Raw genomic sequence first — 17,314 nt, 5'->3', positions numbered from 1 at the left:
CAGCATGGTGACTGCTTAAGCCCATCATATTCCCACACCCTCCAGCAGCAGCCCTACCTGTTATGTTGACCACGATGCTGCTGACCTTGGATATCCGGCTGGCTTCCACTTTGCATGTGTAATTGCCATTGTGCTCCGCCATGGCCATCACTGAGTAGGTGGCTTCGTTACCATGCCTCTTGTGTGCTACAATTGCCTTGTCCTTCTGGATTATGATTTCTGGAAATGCTTGGACCAGATGTGTCACTTGAATGGTGCACCTAATGTAGAGCTGATCTCCTTCTGTGATCACTCCTTCGGGGCTGACGTGGAATTTGGGATTAGAGAAGGATTCTACAAGAAGAGGATAAACTGGTTGGACTCAGGCTCAAATCTGGACGAGAGGAAGAGGCACTTATGTCCTCCCCCCTTTTTTTTAATCTTTTTTTTTTTTTTTTTGCCAATTACTGTCCTTCCTTATTAATTAAAAAAAATTGAAACTTTCCTCTCAAAAACCTTCTCTTAAGTTGCTCTAATGCTCCCTCCCATCTTACTCTTTAATAAGTTTCAGGTGTGAATCACGAAACTGAGATGCCAAAAGGAAAAAGATGGATAGGTTTGATTATACAGAGATGAAACACTTCTGCTTGAAAAGCTTATAAAATAAAGACAAATGACAAATGACAAACTTGGGCAAATATTTGCACAGTACTCAACAAAGAGTTAATGCCTTTAATTTATAAAGGACTCAAACAAATCAATCAGAAACAGTAAAAATGGGCCAAGTGCATACGAGCAGGCAGTTTATGGGGGGAAATGTAGTAATTGGTCAATCAACACAGAGAACATACTCGACCTCAGTAAAAGCCAAAGAAATACAAATCACAAGAACAACAATATATCACTGTGCCTCAATTAGATTGACAAAAAAATAATGAAAGTAGATAATACTCTGAGAGCAAGGTTGTGGGAAAATAAACACTAGCATCACTTTTGATGGACATGTTCAACCAATCTGAGGAGTGCTTTGGTAATACATATCAATATTTAAAATGCACAAACATTTGAATCAACAACTTGACTACCAGAAATCAATGTCATAAATAATAATGAAATAAAATATTTGCAAAAGTACAAATGATAAGTGTAAGTGTGTGTATTCCAGGGTTGTTTTAATAGCAAAAAATTAGGAAAATACCCAAATGTTTACCACTGGAAAAATAATGGTACTAGTAAATTATGGTACATACCTATAATAGGATTCTGAGGTACCACGAAAAAAAAGACCTACATCTGTATTCCTACATCTGTATTCCTTGATACAGACAAAAGTTTGTAACATATTGATAAGTTAAAAGTTTGTAACATATTGATAAGTTAAAGAAAAGTTATAAAACAGTATGTTGGTCAGGTTGTGTTTTTTGTAAAAACAAAGAAAAACAAACAAAAATTGTGTGCGTGCATGAATGTATAAGCAGAACCAGTCTGGGACCTACAAGTGATTTTCTCTGAGCAGTGGTACTATGAATGATAGTCACTTTATCCTTTACATTGTGCCATATTTTCTGAAAACTGAACCCACACCATGTATTATAATCAGAAAAATATTACATATACATAATTTCATACCTGTATATATGTGTGTGTGTGTATATATATATATATATATATGTGTATATATATATATACATATATATATGTGTATATATATATGTGTGTGTGTGTATATATATATATATATACACACACACACACACACACACAATGGGCAGAGGTGAAAATAGGTACCAAAAGCAGAAGGGTATTTATGACAAACTTTGAGGCTCCTATAGAAAAGACTTGAGGCTATCTGCACTAGAGTGTGCCTTCCCTTGACTCTTCTCGGCTCACGAGTCCTTGTCCCATTCTGCGGGTTGCCTGTCCTGGAGCTCTCTTGATCCTGGATACACAGCCCCAGGCTTCCCTCTGCTATTGTCTTTCTCACTCCAGAGCACTCCTCAGGCCACCTCATTTATTTCTTATTTGTCCAACATCTTGGTGATAAGGGGTGGGTAGAAGAGGGGAGTCTTTTATCAAATGTGGGAGGCAAAGGCGGAGGACCTGAACTCCCTTCCCTCCCTATCCCCTCCAGACTCCACCTCCTGGTGTCTGACCCAGGCTTGGGGGTTGTTGGCTTAAAGCCATGATTTCCAAGCTGCAGGTTACACAATGCATCATTTCACGGAGTCATGGCCAGTGTTTTAAAAAACTGAAATACAAACGAATAGAAAATGGCAAAATGCCTCATATATTAAGTATTATTTGAGAAACTTTTGTTTGGGAAATTTTACATGTACACACAAACACACATATACACACATATATTTTAAACTATAAACATAGCCTTGAAGTGGTTAAGAACAGTCTTGAGAACAGAAGCCCAGCCAGAAGACCCCACCCCCCTTCCTGATTTCTGGGGTCTTTCTCCCCATCCCAAACCAGCAAGGCAGAAAGAGTGATAAAAAGGAGAGTAGGACTCTAACCCGTCACGGTGACCAGTTCACTCTTGATGGCTCTAGAGGTCTCCATGTGGGTCCCAGAAATGATCCTGGCTTGGCACTGGAAAAATATAACGTGGTCCTGTTCCTCCACTGTGAACTCCAGCATCATGAAATTCCGGTTGGGAGAAGTTTTTTCTCTTTTTTGCTTGAAACCTTTCGTATCTAGTTTGAGTTTTTCAATTGTGAAATGTATCGGGGGCTTTTCCTCTGGGACAGAACAATTGACCTTCACGACCCCGCCTTCTATTGCCTCTTTCTTGTCCAGTGTCACTATGGGATCGGACACTCCTTTGGGGGAAGAGAAAGTCCATTAGTATCAGTTTGCTATAGCTATGCAAGCCTCCCTCACCTGGGTCTCTGTGGTTGACCCATCTGAAGGTCTTCTGCTTTGTTCTTAGAACCCCAGTGCTACCTATCAGGTAGTTATTGAGCATGTTATGTGCCTAGAGCTATACCAGCTACTTTGAAAAATATGAAATATGCTTAAGATGTGGTTGGTGCTTTCAAAGTTTATAAACCCATGGGGAAGACAAGTCTTCCCAGCTGATATAATTAAAGACAAAACAAAACAACTAGTATCTATTAGCATTACCGTGGTTGTTGTTATAATTTATTGACTGCCAACCACAAGCTAGGATTGACTTTGTATCCATGACCCCATGTAATTCTCATAATAAATCTCCTGGATGGGCATGAAAGATAAAACTGTGCCTAGTTTTACAGATGAAGGTGAAGCTCAGAGAGGTTCAAGTTTCATCCAAAAACTCAGAGCCATCAATCCCCAGAACTGAGATTTGACTCCAGGTCTGTCTGACTCCAAAGCCAGAAGTTGGGGTGGGAGTGGCAGGTGGGAGAGGGGAAGGATACATTGCCTTCCAGTTCAAAAAAACAAAGCTGAAAATAACTAAATATTAGAATGTATTGCAGAGATAATGAGTGATATAGCAGTCAGGAAAAAGGAGGGAGGCTCTCTTTGCCTGAGGGATCAGAGAGATTCTAGAAGGGATGTGCTTGAGAGCAATCTTAGAGGAAGGGTGTTATTTGGATAGACAAGGTGGGATGGAGGCTAAGGACAGGCATTTCAGGGTGCTTGTGCATGGGAACTGCTTGTGTCAAGGAATGTGGGGGGCTTTTTGGGAGGGCCATCTAGAGCAAAGGAAATGGTAGGAGGAAAGGTACATTAGGTGGTGAGCCATCAGATGAGGAGGAACTAGGAGACTACATGTCTTGTTCGGGCTCTGTGATCTGGTGGTCATGAGCTCCATCTTAAGAGTCAGACAGACTATCTTTTACTGTGAACCTGCTACCTCCCCCAGTTGCTTATGACTCTTATGAATCTTTGTTTTGAGACACCCAGTTTGGAGATGACAGGGTGTCCTCTGTAAGGTGGCCTATACTGTGTTCATACCACTATTGTTACCTGTGGCTGCAGCTGTTTATGAAAGTACTGCCCTGCTTCATGCTGATCTCCCCAAGGGAAGGGATCGTGTCTTACTTATTGTTGGGTCCTCAGTCTGCCTCAGGATGGGACTCAATAAATGTGTAATTAATGAATGAATGAATGGCCAACTTTGGAGTCCAAGAGATCTTGGCTCTAACCAGCTTTGCCTTGATGCAACTCCAAGGCATGAACATGCCATTCAACCTCTCTGAGCCTGTGTCTACCCCTGGAAATGGGGGGAACCACGTTTGGTTCCCAGCACTACTGCAGGGGTTAAATGAAATGTGTGTAAAGCACTTACAACCATTGACCTCATGAGGGCCTAAGAAGGTGGCAGTTCTTATCACTGGAAGTTACAATAGTGTGAATGACTGCTCTGATGACCAAAGTGAGCACAAAAATGCAAAAATGACATTATGGTGGCAGCTCTCAAGGAAGTACAGGGCTCACCTTGCTAACTCTATCCATTAAATCACTAAATTTTAAGAAAAATTACCCTAAGTTTCAAAAACCTGCCAGTACCTGTCTTTTCAACACTTCCCAAATCCAGCCCTGCCAATCTTTCCTCATCACTCAAGTCAATGCTAGACCCATTGGTCCTGGCAGGCCCCATCCTCAGTGAAGATGGAGAAAGGCTGGGCTTCATCCCTGTGGCTGTTGTTGCCCCTGGTGACACAAAGAGATGTCCAGCCAGCTGTGCCCCCTACTGTCTGTTCGACACCCACAGAACTGGCCCTGGGGGAGGATGATGATGTCATGTCCTCCCATGTGAGCCTCAAGGACTGACCAAAAAAAGTGGCCAGAGATTGTATGCTCATGAAAGGACAATACACCTGAGTACTTGCCCACTGGTTTTCCCTGCTTCTTGTATGCTGAAAGAACTATCCCTTCCGGGATCCCTGGGTGGCGCAGCGGTTTGGCGCCTGCCTTTGGCCCAGGGCGTGATCCTGAAGACCCGGGATCGAATCCCACATCGGGCTCCCAGTGCATGGAGCCTGCTTCTCCCTCTGCCTGTGTCTCTGCCTCTCTCTCTCTCTCTCTCTGTGTGACTATCATAAATAAATAAAAATTAAAAAAAAGAACTATCCCTTCCTAAGGATGGCCTGGCCAAGCCCCTCGAACATTCATTCATTCATTCATTCATTCAGTACTTGCTTACTGAGCACACTTCGCTACTATAACAGTTAATCTTCAAAACCAAATGAACTTCAGGGGTATGTGTAGCTACTAGTGATCTCTATTTTAGAGACAGGAATGAAGATTCCAAAGATTGGGGAATTTGATTGAGGAGCACTCTGCCGGGATACTTCGTGCTCTTTCTTAGCCTCTGCTCTTCCACTCACACTACACTCCACTTCACCATCAAGCAAACTCCTACTAGATCTTCTATATCTGGAGCCAATGTTCCTTCTCCAGGAAGCCATCTTTAACTTCTCCAGGAGGAATGCTTTCCTCTCACCTTTGTATTCCCACAGCACTCAGATCATAGGAGTATTGGACTATAATGATTTTTGTAAATGTCTCTCTTCCCCACCAGACAGTAAGTGCACCTAGAGGTGGCCTCCACCTGACGCATTTTCAGGTCTTGCAACTGGTCTTCTTCCTGACTGGCAGCCTTGGGAAATGCTTCTTAAGGGAGTAAATCAATGAGTGGATGGATGGAATCCTGTATCTCTGAACCCAAATTCCCCATGATTTCCCTCGTTTCTCCATTTGTACTTCCCTTTATCATTTGCTTGATTTATTCCATGACTGTTTATTGTCTGCTATGAGCCAGATTCTTTGAGATTTTAAAAATGGATCAAACACCATCTCTTTCCTTGTGACTTCATAGTCCAAAACAGATAAATATGTGAGAAACACTTGCAATGCAGTGAAATAGCAATTGCCATTTATTGGGAATTTATTATGTGCCGGAAATGATATTGAGCACTTTACTGAGAGATGTCTTTTAATTCTCCCAATAACGCCCTGAGCTGGGCATTACTATTACCTCCATTCCACTGGTGAGAATTTTAAAATTTAGAGAGGCCTCCAGGCAGAGTGACTGCAGCATCCAGTGTCAATACTCAGCCTATGGGCTTTTATACAAATACTATTATATACCAAGACTGCCTAAGAGCTGTGAGGATGGGGACCCTGGGGGCATTGGTTTTGCTTGGTAACGTGTCAGAGAAGAGTTGAGTTGAGTCTTGAAGGAGGAATAGCAGTTCACGAGGAGAGGAGAAGAAGGGTATTCCCAGGAGAAAGACTAGTATATGCAAAGGCAAGGAGATGAGAAATAACCTGGCATATTAGGAACATGTCTAAAGCTGACATTTTCAGGTTAGGACAATGCCACGCAGAGGAGTAGGAAGGGTAGGTCCAGGGTTACCAACCATTCAGTTACTATTCTTGCTACCATATGTGCTATCCTGCATCTGCTTGAGCTACGTTCAAATGCAGGGACTCACCTTTGACCCACACCTGGTACTCCAAGCTGGTTTTCTCCTTGTTGTTTAGAATCACGGTGCATTTATATGTCCCTGCGTCATAGACCCGGGCTCGGGGAATAAAATAACTCTCAGTGTTCTCCACGGAGGAGACATTGTGAAATAGCACATCATCCTTATAGAACAGCACCCAGTGCTGAGGCTTGATATGAGAGGTGGTGCTGATGTCTACGATGCATTGCAAGGTCATGTTCTCCCCATTTTGCACCTCTTCTCCTGGTAGGATCTCCATGTGGATGTCGTTGATGGTGAACGCTAAATGCCAAGGAAGGAGAGCAGACACACCTGTTATCTCAGAAACATCATCCTGGTGTCCTTTACCACATCAAATTGGTATGAGCACACCCTCTTCAGTGTAGCATCCAGGGGTCCCCATGCCCACAGGGACCAGGCAGGCGATGGCTGTGTGTGGTCCCCATTCTCAAAGAGGCTATCTCTTCAGCATCAGGATCTGGGATTGAGAGCTACTGTGTCTGCCATGATCTGTGAGCCTCCCGTCTCATCGACTTCCATGAAGCGTGAATAAAACAATCAGATATTATAAACATTTCATTTAAATTTTTGAGTGCCTAGTATAGCCAAATGTTTCAAAGTCCCCAAAGGCAGATGATATGATGTCTATGTGAAAACCCCAAAGAGCCCACAGATAGGTCATTTGAAATAATGCAAGCTTAGAAAGGTGGATGGAGGGGCACCTAGGGGGCTCAGTTGGCTAAGCATCTGCCTTCAGCTCAGGTCATAATCTCAGGGTCGGGGATTGAGCCCTGCATCAGGCTCCCTGCTGGGCAGGGATTCTGCTTCTCCCTCTCCCTCTGTCTCCTCCTCAGCTGGTCATACTCTCTCTCTCTCTCAAATTAATAAAATCTTTTTTTAAAAAGTGGATGGATATAATTAATATTAAAAAATTAGGATACTGGTCATTTCTGAAGGGAAGAAAGGGATAGGATCAGGAATACATAGAAAGATACAGAGATGTTCTAATTTCTCCTCTTGCAGAAGTAATCATTGATTTTAGTTTCTTCCAGCTAGTCTTTACACATCTCTAAGCAAATACAAAGTCTTACTCTCCTCCCCACCACCCCTGCCACGCCCATGCCCCTACTCTCCAATCTTTTACAGGAGAGGTAGATCTTCATCTACAAAATTTGGCACCTAACCTGAAGTTTATATGGCCCATGAGGACTTCAGGGGCCAGAGATAGTGTGGGACTGTGACAACCAGGTATTATAAAGGCAAAACAAGGTCACATGGCTTAAGTAAGGCTCCTAAAGATGTATTCTTATCAGACACATCAAACAGAAAAATATTAATGGATAATGCTTGATGAATGTACATTTATTGGGTCTCCTACATATCCTGAACCTCCTTAGCCTTGAACAGAGGAAGATCTTCAGAAACCTGCATTCTTGGATTACTTTGCTATGGGCCCCCATTGACTTGTATTAACCAAATTAAGTTTGGCACTCTCTCAAAGGATGCTCTTAGGAAGGGACTGAACTGTGTCCCCCCCCCCCATACACATCCACAACATTCTATATTGAGAACCTAACCCCTAGGACTTTAGAATGTGACTATGCTTGAACATATGGCCTTCAAAGAGGTAATTAAGTTAAAATGGCCCCTAATCCAATCTGACTGGTGTCCATATAAGAAGAAATCTGGAGAAAGAGAGACCAGGGACATGAGCATAGAGGGAATGACCATATGAGAACACAGCAAGAGGGATACCAGGCTCCCCTCTGAGCAGGGATTCTCGATGATGAGGGGCTTGATCCCAGGAGCCCCGGATCATGACCTGAGCAGAAGGCAGATTAACTGACTGAGCCACCCAGGCGCCCCTGGGATGAATTTCTGTGTGCTAAAAGACCCATAGTCTTATTGGCCTGCCCCTACTTTGTCACTCTGATTTCCTCCTTTATTTTCTCCTATTAAACAACAATATGTAATTTTTACAAGTGGTCCCAAAACATTTTTCAAATAAGAAAAGGTACAGCTAGCTAGCTGGCCAGAAATACTAGCAAAGATGGTCTTTCTTTCTCTTTTAATAAGGTCAAATCTTTCTGAACAATTTAGAATTTAATTTGTCTATAATATGTCTCAGGTTTTAAAATGAATACAACAGTCCCCACCTGTTCCTTTCTTCTGAGTAATTAGTTTAACGAAAAATGGCATCTGACCAGTCCGCAGGATGAAACAAGGTGATTGTTTAAACACAAGTTATTTCCTATAGTATTAATCTTTATAACTCCCTTTTTGTCTCTTCTATTCCTTACTAGTTCCTGGTCTGAGGAGTCTACTTGGTGAGCTCTCAGAACAAAGTTTCTTTGGACCATATTCAATTTCCCGTCAATTAATATGGTCCCTTCTCAGGTAGGGACAGGCAATCACACTACCCCTTCAGCACCTCCTTATCTTAAACCATGCTGTTTCACACAGTGATTCTAACAGGAGAAGAAAGTAGGTGCAGAGCCAGATTGCCTAGGTCAAATCCCATCGCTGTTCACAAACTGTGTGGCTTTGGCAAGTTCCTGAACTCTGAGCCTCATTTGGCTCATCCATACAATGGACATAATGATACTAAGTATAAATGGAGCCTGAGTTTAAGTACTAGGAACACAGTTCCTGGAATAGATGAAGTGCTTGAGAGATGTTAGCTGGGTTCTGTCAATCACAGATACAAAGCCAAACTTGAGTCTTGAGGGCTCTAACACCCCATATCCACTCCCTATTTCTAGCAAACTTTTTTCAAAAGAAAACCAATTCTTCATTTTCTGGGTTAATTACAGTGACTTCTCCAGACTCCCTGGGTTAGTCACCCACTATGTCATTCATCAACCTGGATGAAGTGCACACCCATGGCTGGCTGGTCAGGCCCCAGATCGGGATGCAGACCTGGGTACAGGAAGAAAGCCAGTCAGGCATGCCTGGGGTACATAGCCATTAGCTGGGTGATGTTGGGAGTTCCTTAACCCCTCTAAGCTACCACTTCTCCTACTATAAAATGGGAACACTCGTATCTGCCTTCCTTTGTAGTTGAACAATGACTGAGCCAAGGTGGCCAAGAGCACTGAAGGGGTAGAGCGTGTCCTGCCCAATGCCTGACCCCTGGCTGATGACATTCCCTTCCCTCTTCCTTAGCCTCATCATTCAGTTGACATTCCAGGGGGCTTCCCTGTGCCAGGCATTGCACCTAATACTGGAGGTTCAGAGAAGAGTGGGATCAGCACAGTCTTTGCCCCTTTGGAGCTCACCGTCTGTTGACGCAATTCCTCTCTATTGCAGGCCCTCCAGGCTTAGCACCATCCCTGCCTGGGTCTCTGATTGACCAGACCTAATTCATATCGTTTTTACAGGAGCCCTAAAGGAAACTTGGCTAAAGCATCAGGTGGTGGTTTTTTAGAGAGGATGATATCCACTAGCACAGGCACTTTTGCCAATTTGTTTTTTCTAAGCAAACAAACACACATCTGCTTAATAAATCAACTCAACTGATTTGCTGGAAGAAACATCACACTCCCATGTCCAGCTGCAACAGACAGGGGAGAAGAAAGGAAGGCAAAATGGAAGAAGGAAAAGCATTTTATGAAATTTATCAGTAATTTTATTGTAAATGTATGAAACCCAGCTCTTTGATGAACACAAAGCCTCATTGATGCAATGCAACAAAAAGCAGTGGCACAGCTTTTAACACCACAACCACCGCCACCTCCACCACCACCACCCTTGTAGTAGACAGCCTTCAAATGGCCCCCAGTGAGACTTGCCTTCTGGTATTCACATCAGCATGTAATCCCTTCCCACATCATCCCAGGGTTGGTTTTGCAACCAAAAATACCGAAGTATTGGTTTGTTGCTTCTGAAATTAGGTTATAAAAGACGTTGCAACTTTTGTCTTGAACACTTTTCCTTTTTCAGGATCACTCATTCTGTGCAGTCATGAGCATCCCTCTGGAAAGGCCCATATGGTGAGGAACAGTCGAATGACTGAACTTAAAGGCAAATCCCCTCAGTCTCCAACAAGCCCTCCATTCACTGTAATCCTGACCAGTATTCTATGGGCAACTGCCTGACAGGCCTGGAGCCAGAACTCCCAGATTCTTAACTCTCGGAAGCTGTGAGGTAATAAATTGTTATCTTAAGCCACTAAACTTGGCGGGTAATTTGTTAGGCAGCAATATACCACCCAACTGATCTTCAAAAATTGATTATTAAGATAATGTAGAAAACATTGTCCTCTTTGTGAATCAACTGTTCAGGAACAGCCAAGCTAGATTACCGTGTACAGGTCTCACTATTTACACAATAGAGTGAGTGTGCACACCTGGGCCCCCTGGAGGTTCATGAATGGGCAGTAGGGGGCCCCTGAACCATCTACAAGTATAGGCAAGTATGCATTTTTTTATGGGAGGGGTGGGAAGGTGGAGAGGATCCACAGCTTTCTTCCCTGAGCCCCAAATATTCAGAACCATTGTGATGAAAGTTTGGAGTTAGGCAGCAGCCTAAAGAGGTCAGATCTTTTCAAGCTGGACAGATGAAGGCTGATAGAGGGGGGTCCACGGTAACAAAGTCATCACAGCACAGATAAGGCCCCCATGGACCATTGTGCCAAATCCCTAGACCTTAAAGGAAGGGGCCTGCTTCCCTGTACCTCGAGCCACCATCAGCGGATGCTGATGCTCCTTGGGAAGATGAGGCATCATGACTCAGCCAGCCTCTTGGCCAACCTGGAAATGACTCAGAAAGGGGGGAAGAGAGCCTCCCGCCCCTGCCCACCCACCGTTGTCAGGAAAATCACAGGGAGCCAGTTAGCACGGAGCCCCTCATGAACTCTGGTGCTCAGCAGAGAATGCGCTGACCCATCTCATCTGAATCTCAAGTCTGTCTAAGTTCAGTTTGGGTTCCCTTCAGTGAAGCATTTACTAAGCACCTGTGTCAGATGCTGGGATTACAAGGTAAATAAGAAATAATCCCTGGGGTCCTAAATCATACAGCTGGTAGGGATCCAGATAACTGAAGTACAATGCTATCTACACCAAGAGGAAGAGTGGCTCAAGAGAGGCAAAGGAAATTCTGCTTCATCTTCACCTCTGAAGTGGCCTCTGGACCAGCCTTGGACAAGGCCAAGAACATGTGGTGGGATGCTCCGGGTACAACAGCGTGTACCAGGCACAGGGGCATGAGAAATCATAGGTTTGATATTTTCACGGTGAGCATCTTTGCTGCAAGCATTTTCACTGCATGACTATTTGCTGTAAAGCCGTTTTGCCATAAAAGAGAAAATCACAAAATATAAAAGAGGGACATTCATTAAAGAGGACAATGAGTAATGGAAAATGAGTAACAAAATTAGAAAGCTATTGTAAACTACAAAATAATCAAATACATTCAAAATGTGTGTAGACTCATGGCAATTCTATGCAAATAACTGATTGTATTTTATGGATTGTACCTAAGCACATGTCTCCAAATCTTTGGTTCATAGAATTATGCTTTTTTTTTTTTCTCTTGCTGATGGATCTCTTCATTTTTTTTTTTTTTTTTTTTTTTTACTGAAGTTCCTTCCTCATTAAAAGAGGTATAGTTCTAGGGTACCTGTCTGGCTCAGTCAGTGGAACTTTTGACTCCTGATCTCAGGGTCATGAGTTCAAGCCCCACATTAGGTGTAGAGATTACTTAAAAATAAAATCTTAAGGCACGCCTGGGTGGCTCAGTGGTTGAGCATCTGCCTCTGGCTCAGGTCTGATCCTGGGGTCCTGGGATCGAGTCCCACATCAGGTTTCACGCAGGGAGCCTGCTTCTCCCTCTGCCTGTGTCTCTGCCTCTCTGTGTGTCTCTCATGAATAAATAAATAAAATCTTTAAAATATATAAATAAAATCTTTAAAAAAATACAAAGAAAAAAGAAGTAGTTTCCAAATACTAGAATGCATATTTGTAACAGAACTTTGTACTACATTGTGAAGGTGTTACCGCCTCCTACACTGTTGTTTGTTCTTGGCATACTGTCATGTGTCCACAGATAGATGTTCCAAAGTTCCATGGGAAATGTGAGTTCAAAACTCTGCACCACTGTGTAGACCACATGAGGACTAAGATTGAAATAATACAAAAATGGAGCACATGTCAACAGAGAAATGAAACCAAACTCAACCAGTTGATAAAACCAACAAAGTGTCAACCAGTTATTTAATTTTTCAAGGCAAAACTGCATAACAGCCTATTAGTTATGTAATGAAAATCCTTACAACAAAGATGTTCATGGCAAAACTACCTAGAACCAAGAAATCAATGCATTCTGGGCATGTGCAGTTACAGGAACCAGACTGTAGGGCCTGAGGGGGCAGGTGGGTCAGGTAGGAGGTGCCAGAAACAGAGGGCCAAGCTGGGCCTGCCTAAGGGTATTTGGGTGGGGTATGGGAAGGAGGTGACAGGATGACACCTGAGCTTTAAAAAGATCACTATGGGCTGGCGGGAGAGACATCCCAGACCATGTGGTTCAGGTGATAGCCCAGGAGGGACTGGTAGAAGGGGTAGACTGGAGAACACCAAGGAAGAGGGTCCAGAAGGCCAAGAAAGGAGGCTTCAAGCAGAGGCAGCACAAGGGTCCGGATAGCTATGGGCTGGGAATGTTCATGGCATTTGTTTATTACAAGGTCCTTGACGACCCCTTAGTGAGAAAATTCTAGTGGCAGGGAGGTGTGGGGGCTAAAGCCAGGGTCCTAAGTGAGGGCAGACTGAGAGCTGGGGCAGGAGAGATGACAGCTATAAACCAGCCTTGAGAGAAGTTTGAGGAACAGAGTGGATACACAGAGGGACACAAGATAATGGAAGGAGGTGGGTTGTTCATGATTTTTCTTTTTCCTATAAGAACAAGAGCTACCCATTGTGTTCGTAGACAGAGGAGAAAGAGCCAAAAGGGGGTGGGGGATAGAGATACTAAAAGTGGGGTGGGGGCTGAATAAATGATAGAGCAAGATTGGGGAGGGAATGCTGTGGGTGATGGGCTCAGAGCCCAGGTGGACGGACTGGCCCCCCTGATACCTCTGAAGCTGGGAGGGAAGTTGGAAGGATGGGTGGGGAGGCAGATAAGCCTGCAGCTGGGGCAGGGCGGGAAATAGAGGGAGTTCCCTCCAGACAGCAGTGTTTTCTAGGTGAAGATGAAGCTGAGGTCATCTGCTGAGGCAAGAGGGCTGGGGTTGGGTGGGGGAGCCTGGGATAAAAGGAAGAGAAAGAAAGGGCCAAGGCTAACCCAGGACCTCGATCACAGAGCAGGCCATGTGGGGCCAGCCGGCAGATTATGCATGTTAACGTGTCATCAGCATGATCCTGGGTGACAGGAGGAATGGGAGACTTGGTCCTAGCCCCCATGCTGCTAACACCCAGTTGACCACATGCAGGTACCTCATGGTTTCTGTGCCTCAGTTTCCTCAAGTGTAAAACAAGGTGGAGGTCCGAGGAAGCAGCGAGAGAGGCTTCCTGCTCCAAGTCCTACAGTTCTGAGGTCTTCCCTGGAGGTACAAAGGCCTTTCTCCAGGAGCCCTGGGAAAGGAGCAATTTACTTCCACGTGAGGTGGGGAAGGTGGGAGAGACTGGAGGTCCTGGGAAGCAGAGGCCCAGCAGCCTATGTGTTTGTAGGGCGTGGTATGGATGGTAGCTGGGGTATGTGGGCAGCCGTGGACAGACCGGGGTGACGCAGGGACCGTGATCATGAAGGATTGTGAAGGAGGGCTAGGACCAGATAGTAAACTATTGTTGTCATCATATGCCTCCTTTTATCTAATCTTATCCTCATACCAACTCTGTGGGATCAATTCTCTTATCATCCCCATTTTACAGATTGGGAAAAAGGCTCAAAGGGGCAAAGTGAAGGCGGCTCTAAAGATCTAAGTTTGGCCTATGGCCCTAGACACAGAGCCATATTCCAGACAGCGGAGGTTCTAATGCTGATGCCCTGCTAACTGGCTCTCACTTGGTCCAGTTGGTTATTTCTCTGAGGCACAGAGACATCATTGGTTTAGTAGGATGCTGACCAAGATAGTGGATATAAAGCTTCCACTGGTTGCCATGGGGGTCACATGCTCACCAAAGCACATGGACACTGAGGTAGGAGACCAGCAGACTAGCTTTGCTCATGGCCTCTCTAGGGAGCCACTGCTTAAAGCTTGGACTCAGCAAACCAGCATCATCCATGTACATCATCTCCAAAGAGCTATACAACTGTCCACAACCCAGTCACCCCCATCCTTTTGTGAAGTAAAGTGACCTCTGATAAGGGGAATCCTGGGCAGCCCCAGTAGCCCAGAGGTTTAGTGCCGCCTTCCACCCGGGGTGTGATCCTGGAGACCCAGGATCGAGTCCCATGTTGGGCTCCCTGCATGGAGCCTGCTTCTCCCTCTGCCTGTGTCTCTGCCTCTCTCTGTCTCTCTCTCTGTGTCATGAATAAAGAAAGAAAGAAAGAAAGAAAGAAAGAAAGAAAGAAAGAAAGAAAGAAAGAAAGAAAGAAAGAAAGGGGGGGGGGAATCCCTGGGTGGCGCAGCGGTTTAGCGCGCCTGCCTTTGGCCCAGGGCGCAATCCTAGAGACCTGGGATCGAATCCCACGTTGGGCTCCCGGTGCATGGAGCCTGCTTCTCCCTCTGCCTATGTCTCTGCCTCTCTCTCTGTGACTATCATAAATAAATAAAAAATTAAAAAAAAAAAGATAAGGGGAATCCTGTTCTGTGGGCTCTCAGTTAGCCCCCAGTCACAGCCGAGCATCTTATCTTAAAGATTCAAAATTAGCTCTAAAATGGATGACAAACCAGACTTTAAAGATAAGTAGAAGACCTGCCACCCCCTCCCTGCCGGCTTTGCACAAGCGCAAAATATTAGAGATGTAATCATGGCCTCACAGGTCAATGGGAAATGAAATCCAATTATCTGTTTTAGATCATTTAAAGGAACAAGTCATAACAACAATTTAAATTATGCTCTGTCCTCCTGAATCTAACAGATTAATTACCTCTCATTTGTGATTAAAAACAATGGGGGATGGAGAATATGAAAATAAGACATTTATGGTAAAAAAAAAAAAAAAACAAATTATGGAACCACTCCTTTTTTTCACTTCCCCAATCCAAACAAGTATCAATTCACTAGTTTCTAGAAAAAAATCATATGCAACTTCTAGAACATGCTGATTAGAATTTGGCTTAGAACAAGTGTTTTATTCTAAAAGCCTTCTAACATGCCAGAAGGGAGTAAACTTTAGCTCTGAATTGGAATGTTTTTCTCAGTTGTTATAAACATTAAACCCAAGCAATTTGATGTGAGTTGTAAGAATCACGAAAAGACACAGGGAAGCTAAGTAGAAACTTTACAACTTACAGTTTTCTTGTCCTTCAAGGCTTGGACCTGGAAACAACAGAAGAAATATGTTGATGTCATTAGCTTCGATTCTCGTGAAGTTTAAGTAATGTGGGAAGAGAATAAAAACTCACAAAGTAGAAGTATCAGCAGAGCTCCTAGCCACATCTTGCCCTCTTGGGTCCACTCCAGTTGCATCTTGAGAGTGAACTTCGGGCAGTTAGTTCTGCCTTTGGGCCATGCCCCTGGGGCAGAAGGCACTTCCCACGTGGCCCAGATAAATCCGCCCTGTGAAAGTAGAGAAACCACTCTGGTAACTTCTCCCGGCGCCACAGAGAGAGACAGGCTCTAGTGCTTGGTCAGGTAATGGCGGCCATTGCTGGGAACTGGGAACAATGAAGCATGGGCCAGCCTGATATCTCCTCAGGAAATGACTGGCCTTCCTGAGGGACCACTGAACGCAGACTCTTTGTTTTAAAGGCACAAGTGACATTTGCCTTTCATGCCCCTGACCACCTCCCCCCTCCACTTGTCTCACCTGGATTTGGAGCCCCCTCTCATGGCAGGGTGAGAGTTCTTTCCCCATTCCATCCTCTACCCAAAGGACACCCAACGAGATCTCTTGATTTTTTCCTCGGTGCATCTCCCCCACCCCTCACCCTCCCACCCCTGCCGCTCACGGGCCTCTTTCCACACAGTGTAAGTCTGGACCCCCTGCCTTCCCTGGCAATGTTATAGGACAGGGCTGACTTTTCCAGAAAACTGCAGGTTCATCAGACAGACCTGCTGCCTTGGCAAACTCAGCTTGGAACTTGCTGTACCCAGGAGGTTCTCCCTGGCTTCTGCAGTTGGTTTTAGTGTGGATAAAGACAACCCTACGAGGTATGCATGTTTGTGGTGGGCCCCTCTAGCCTGTACCTTTATTTTTTATTTTTTAAGTAGGCTGGGGCTTAAACTCATGACCCTGGGATTTGAGCCAGCCAGGCCCCCCAGGCTATACCTTTAAATATACACAGTATATCAGGCCATTGGGTGCTTTCTAAGATAAATATCAGTTCTTTTCACTCCCCTGCTTGAAATCGTGATGGCTCCCTACTGCCCTCCACAGAAAGTCTGTTGACAATCCTCCACAATCCAGCGGCTGCTTACCTCTCCAGCCAGGTCTCTCACCAATTCTTTCCTGGCCCTTACATTCTGATTGCTATTATTTATAGTTCCCATCACATGTCTGTGCCTTTGTCTATGCTGTTCCCCTGCCTGGAGGACTCTTACCCCTCTCCTTTTCTAGCCTATTCCTACCCACTCATTGTAACTCAGTTTAGGCATCCACTCTTCCAGAATTCTCTCCTGTCTCCCCCACACTGAGCTGCCCTTCCTCTGCATTCCCCTCTGCATTCCTTACCTCCCTAGTCTTCCGTCTGTGAGACACCTTCTACAGTGTGTCATAATGGCCTGTCCTCCCCCAAGTGGACTGCTGCCTGCATGATGACAGGGACAGTGCGTGGTACCTAGTAGATGATC

The 17,314-nt window shown here is 44.6% G+C and overlaps 1 protein-coding gene across 4 annotated transcripts in view; it reads right to left on the bottom strand.

The window, feature by feature from the left end:
• Positions 1-16,212, bottom strand: part of PECAM1 (platelet and endothelial cell adhesion molecule 1) — a 53,341-nt gene extending 37,129 nt beyond the window's left edge. For all 4 annotated transcript variants that reach the window (XM_077853780.1, XM_077853781.1, XM_077853782.1 and 1 more), the window contains exons 1-5: positions 15,928-16,212; positions 15,815-15,841; positions 6,414-6,707; positions 2,502-2,807; positions 58-333 (exon numbers count right to left, since the gene is read on the bottom strand). In XM_077853780.1, coding sequence (XP_077709906.1) covers positions 58-333; positions 2,502-2,807; positions 6,414-6,707; positions 15,815-15,841; positions 15,928-15,991 — 967 coding nt within the window. In that variant the 5' untranslated portion in view covers positions 15,992-16,212. The remainder of the gene's footprint in view (positions 1-57; positions 334-2,501; positions 2,808-6,413; positions 6,708-15,814; positions 15,842-15,927) is intronic.
• Between the last annotated feature and the right edge of the window lie 1,102 nt (positions 16,213-17,314).

This window comes from Canis aureus, chromosome 16 (genome assembly GCF_053574225.1).
Source record: "Canis aureus isolate CA01 chromosome 16, VMU_Caureus_v.1.0, whole genome shotgun sequence".
NCBI classification, from domain to species: domain Eukaryota; kingdom Metazoa; phylum Chordata; class Mammalia; order Carnivora; family Canidae; genus Canis; species Canis aureus.
The sequence above is the reverse complement of the archived record's forward strand: the minus strand, read 5'-3'. Positions and strand labels throughout refer to the sequence as shown.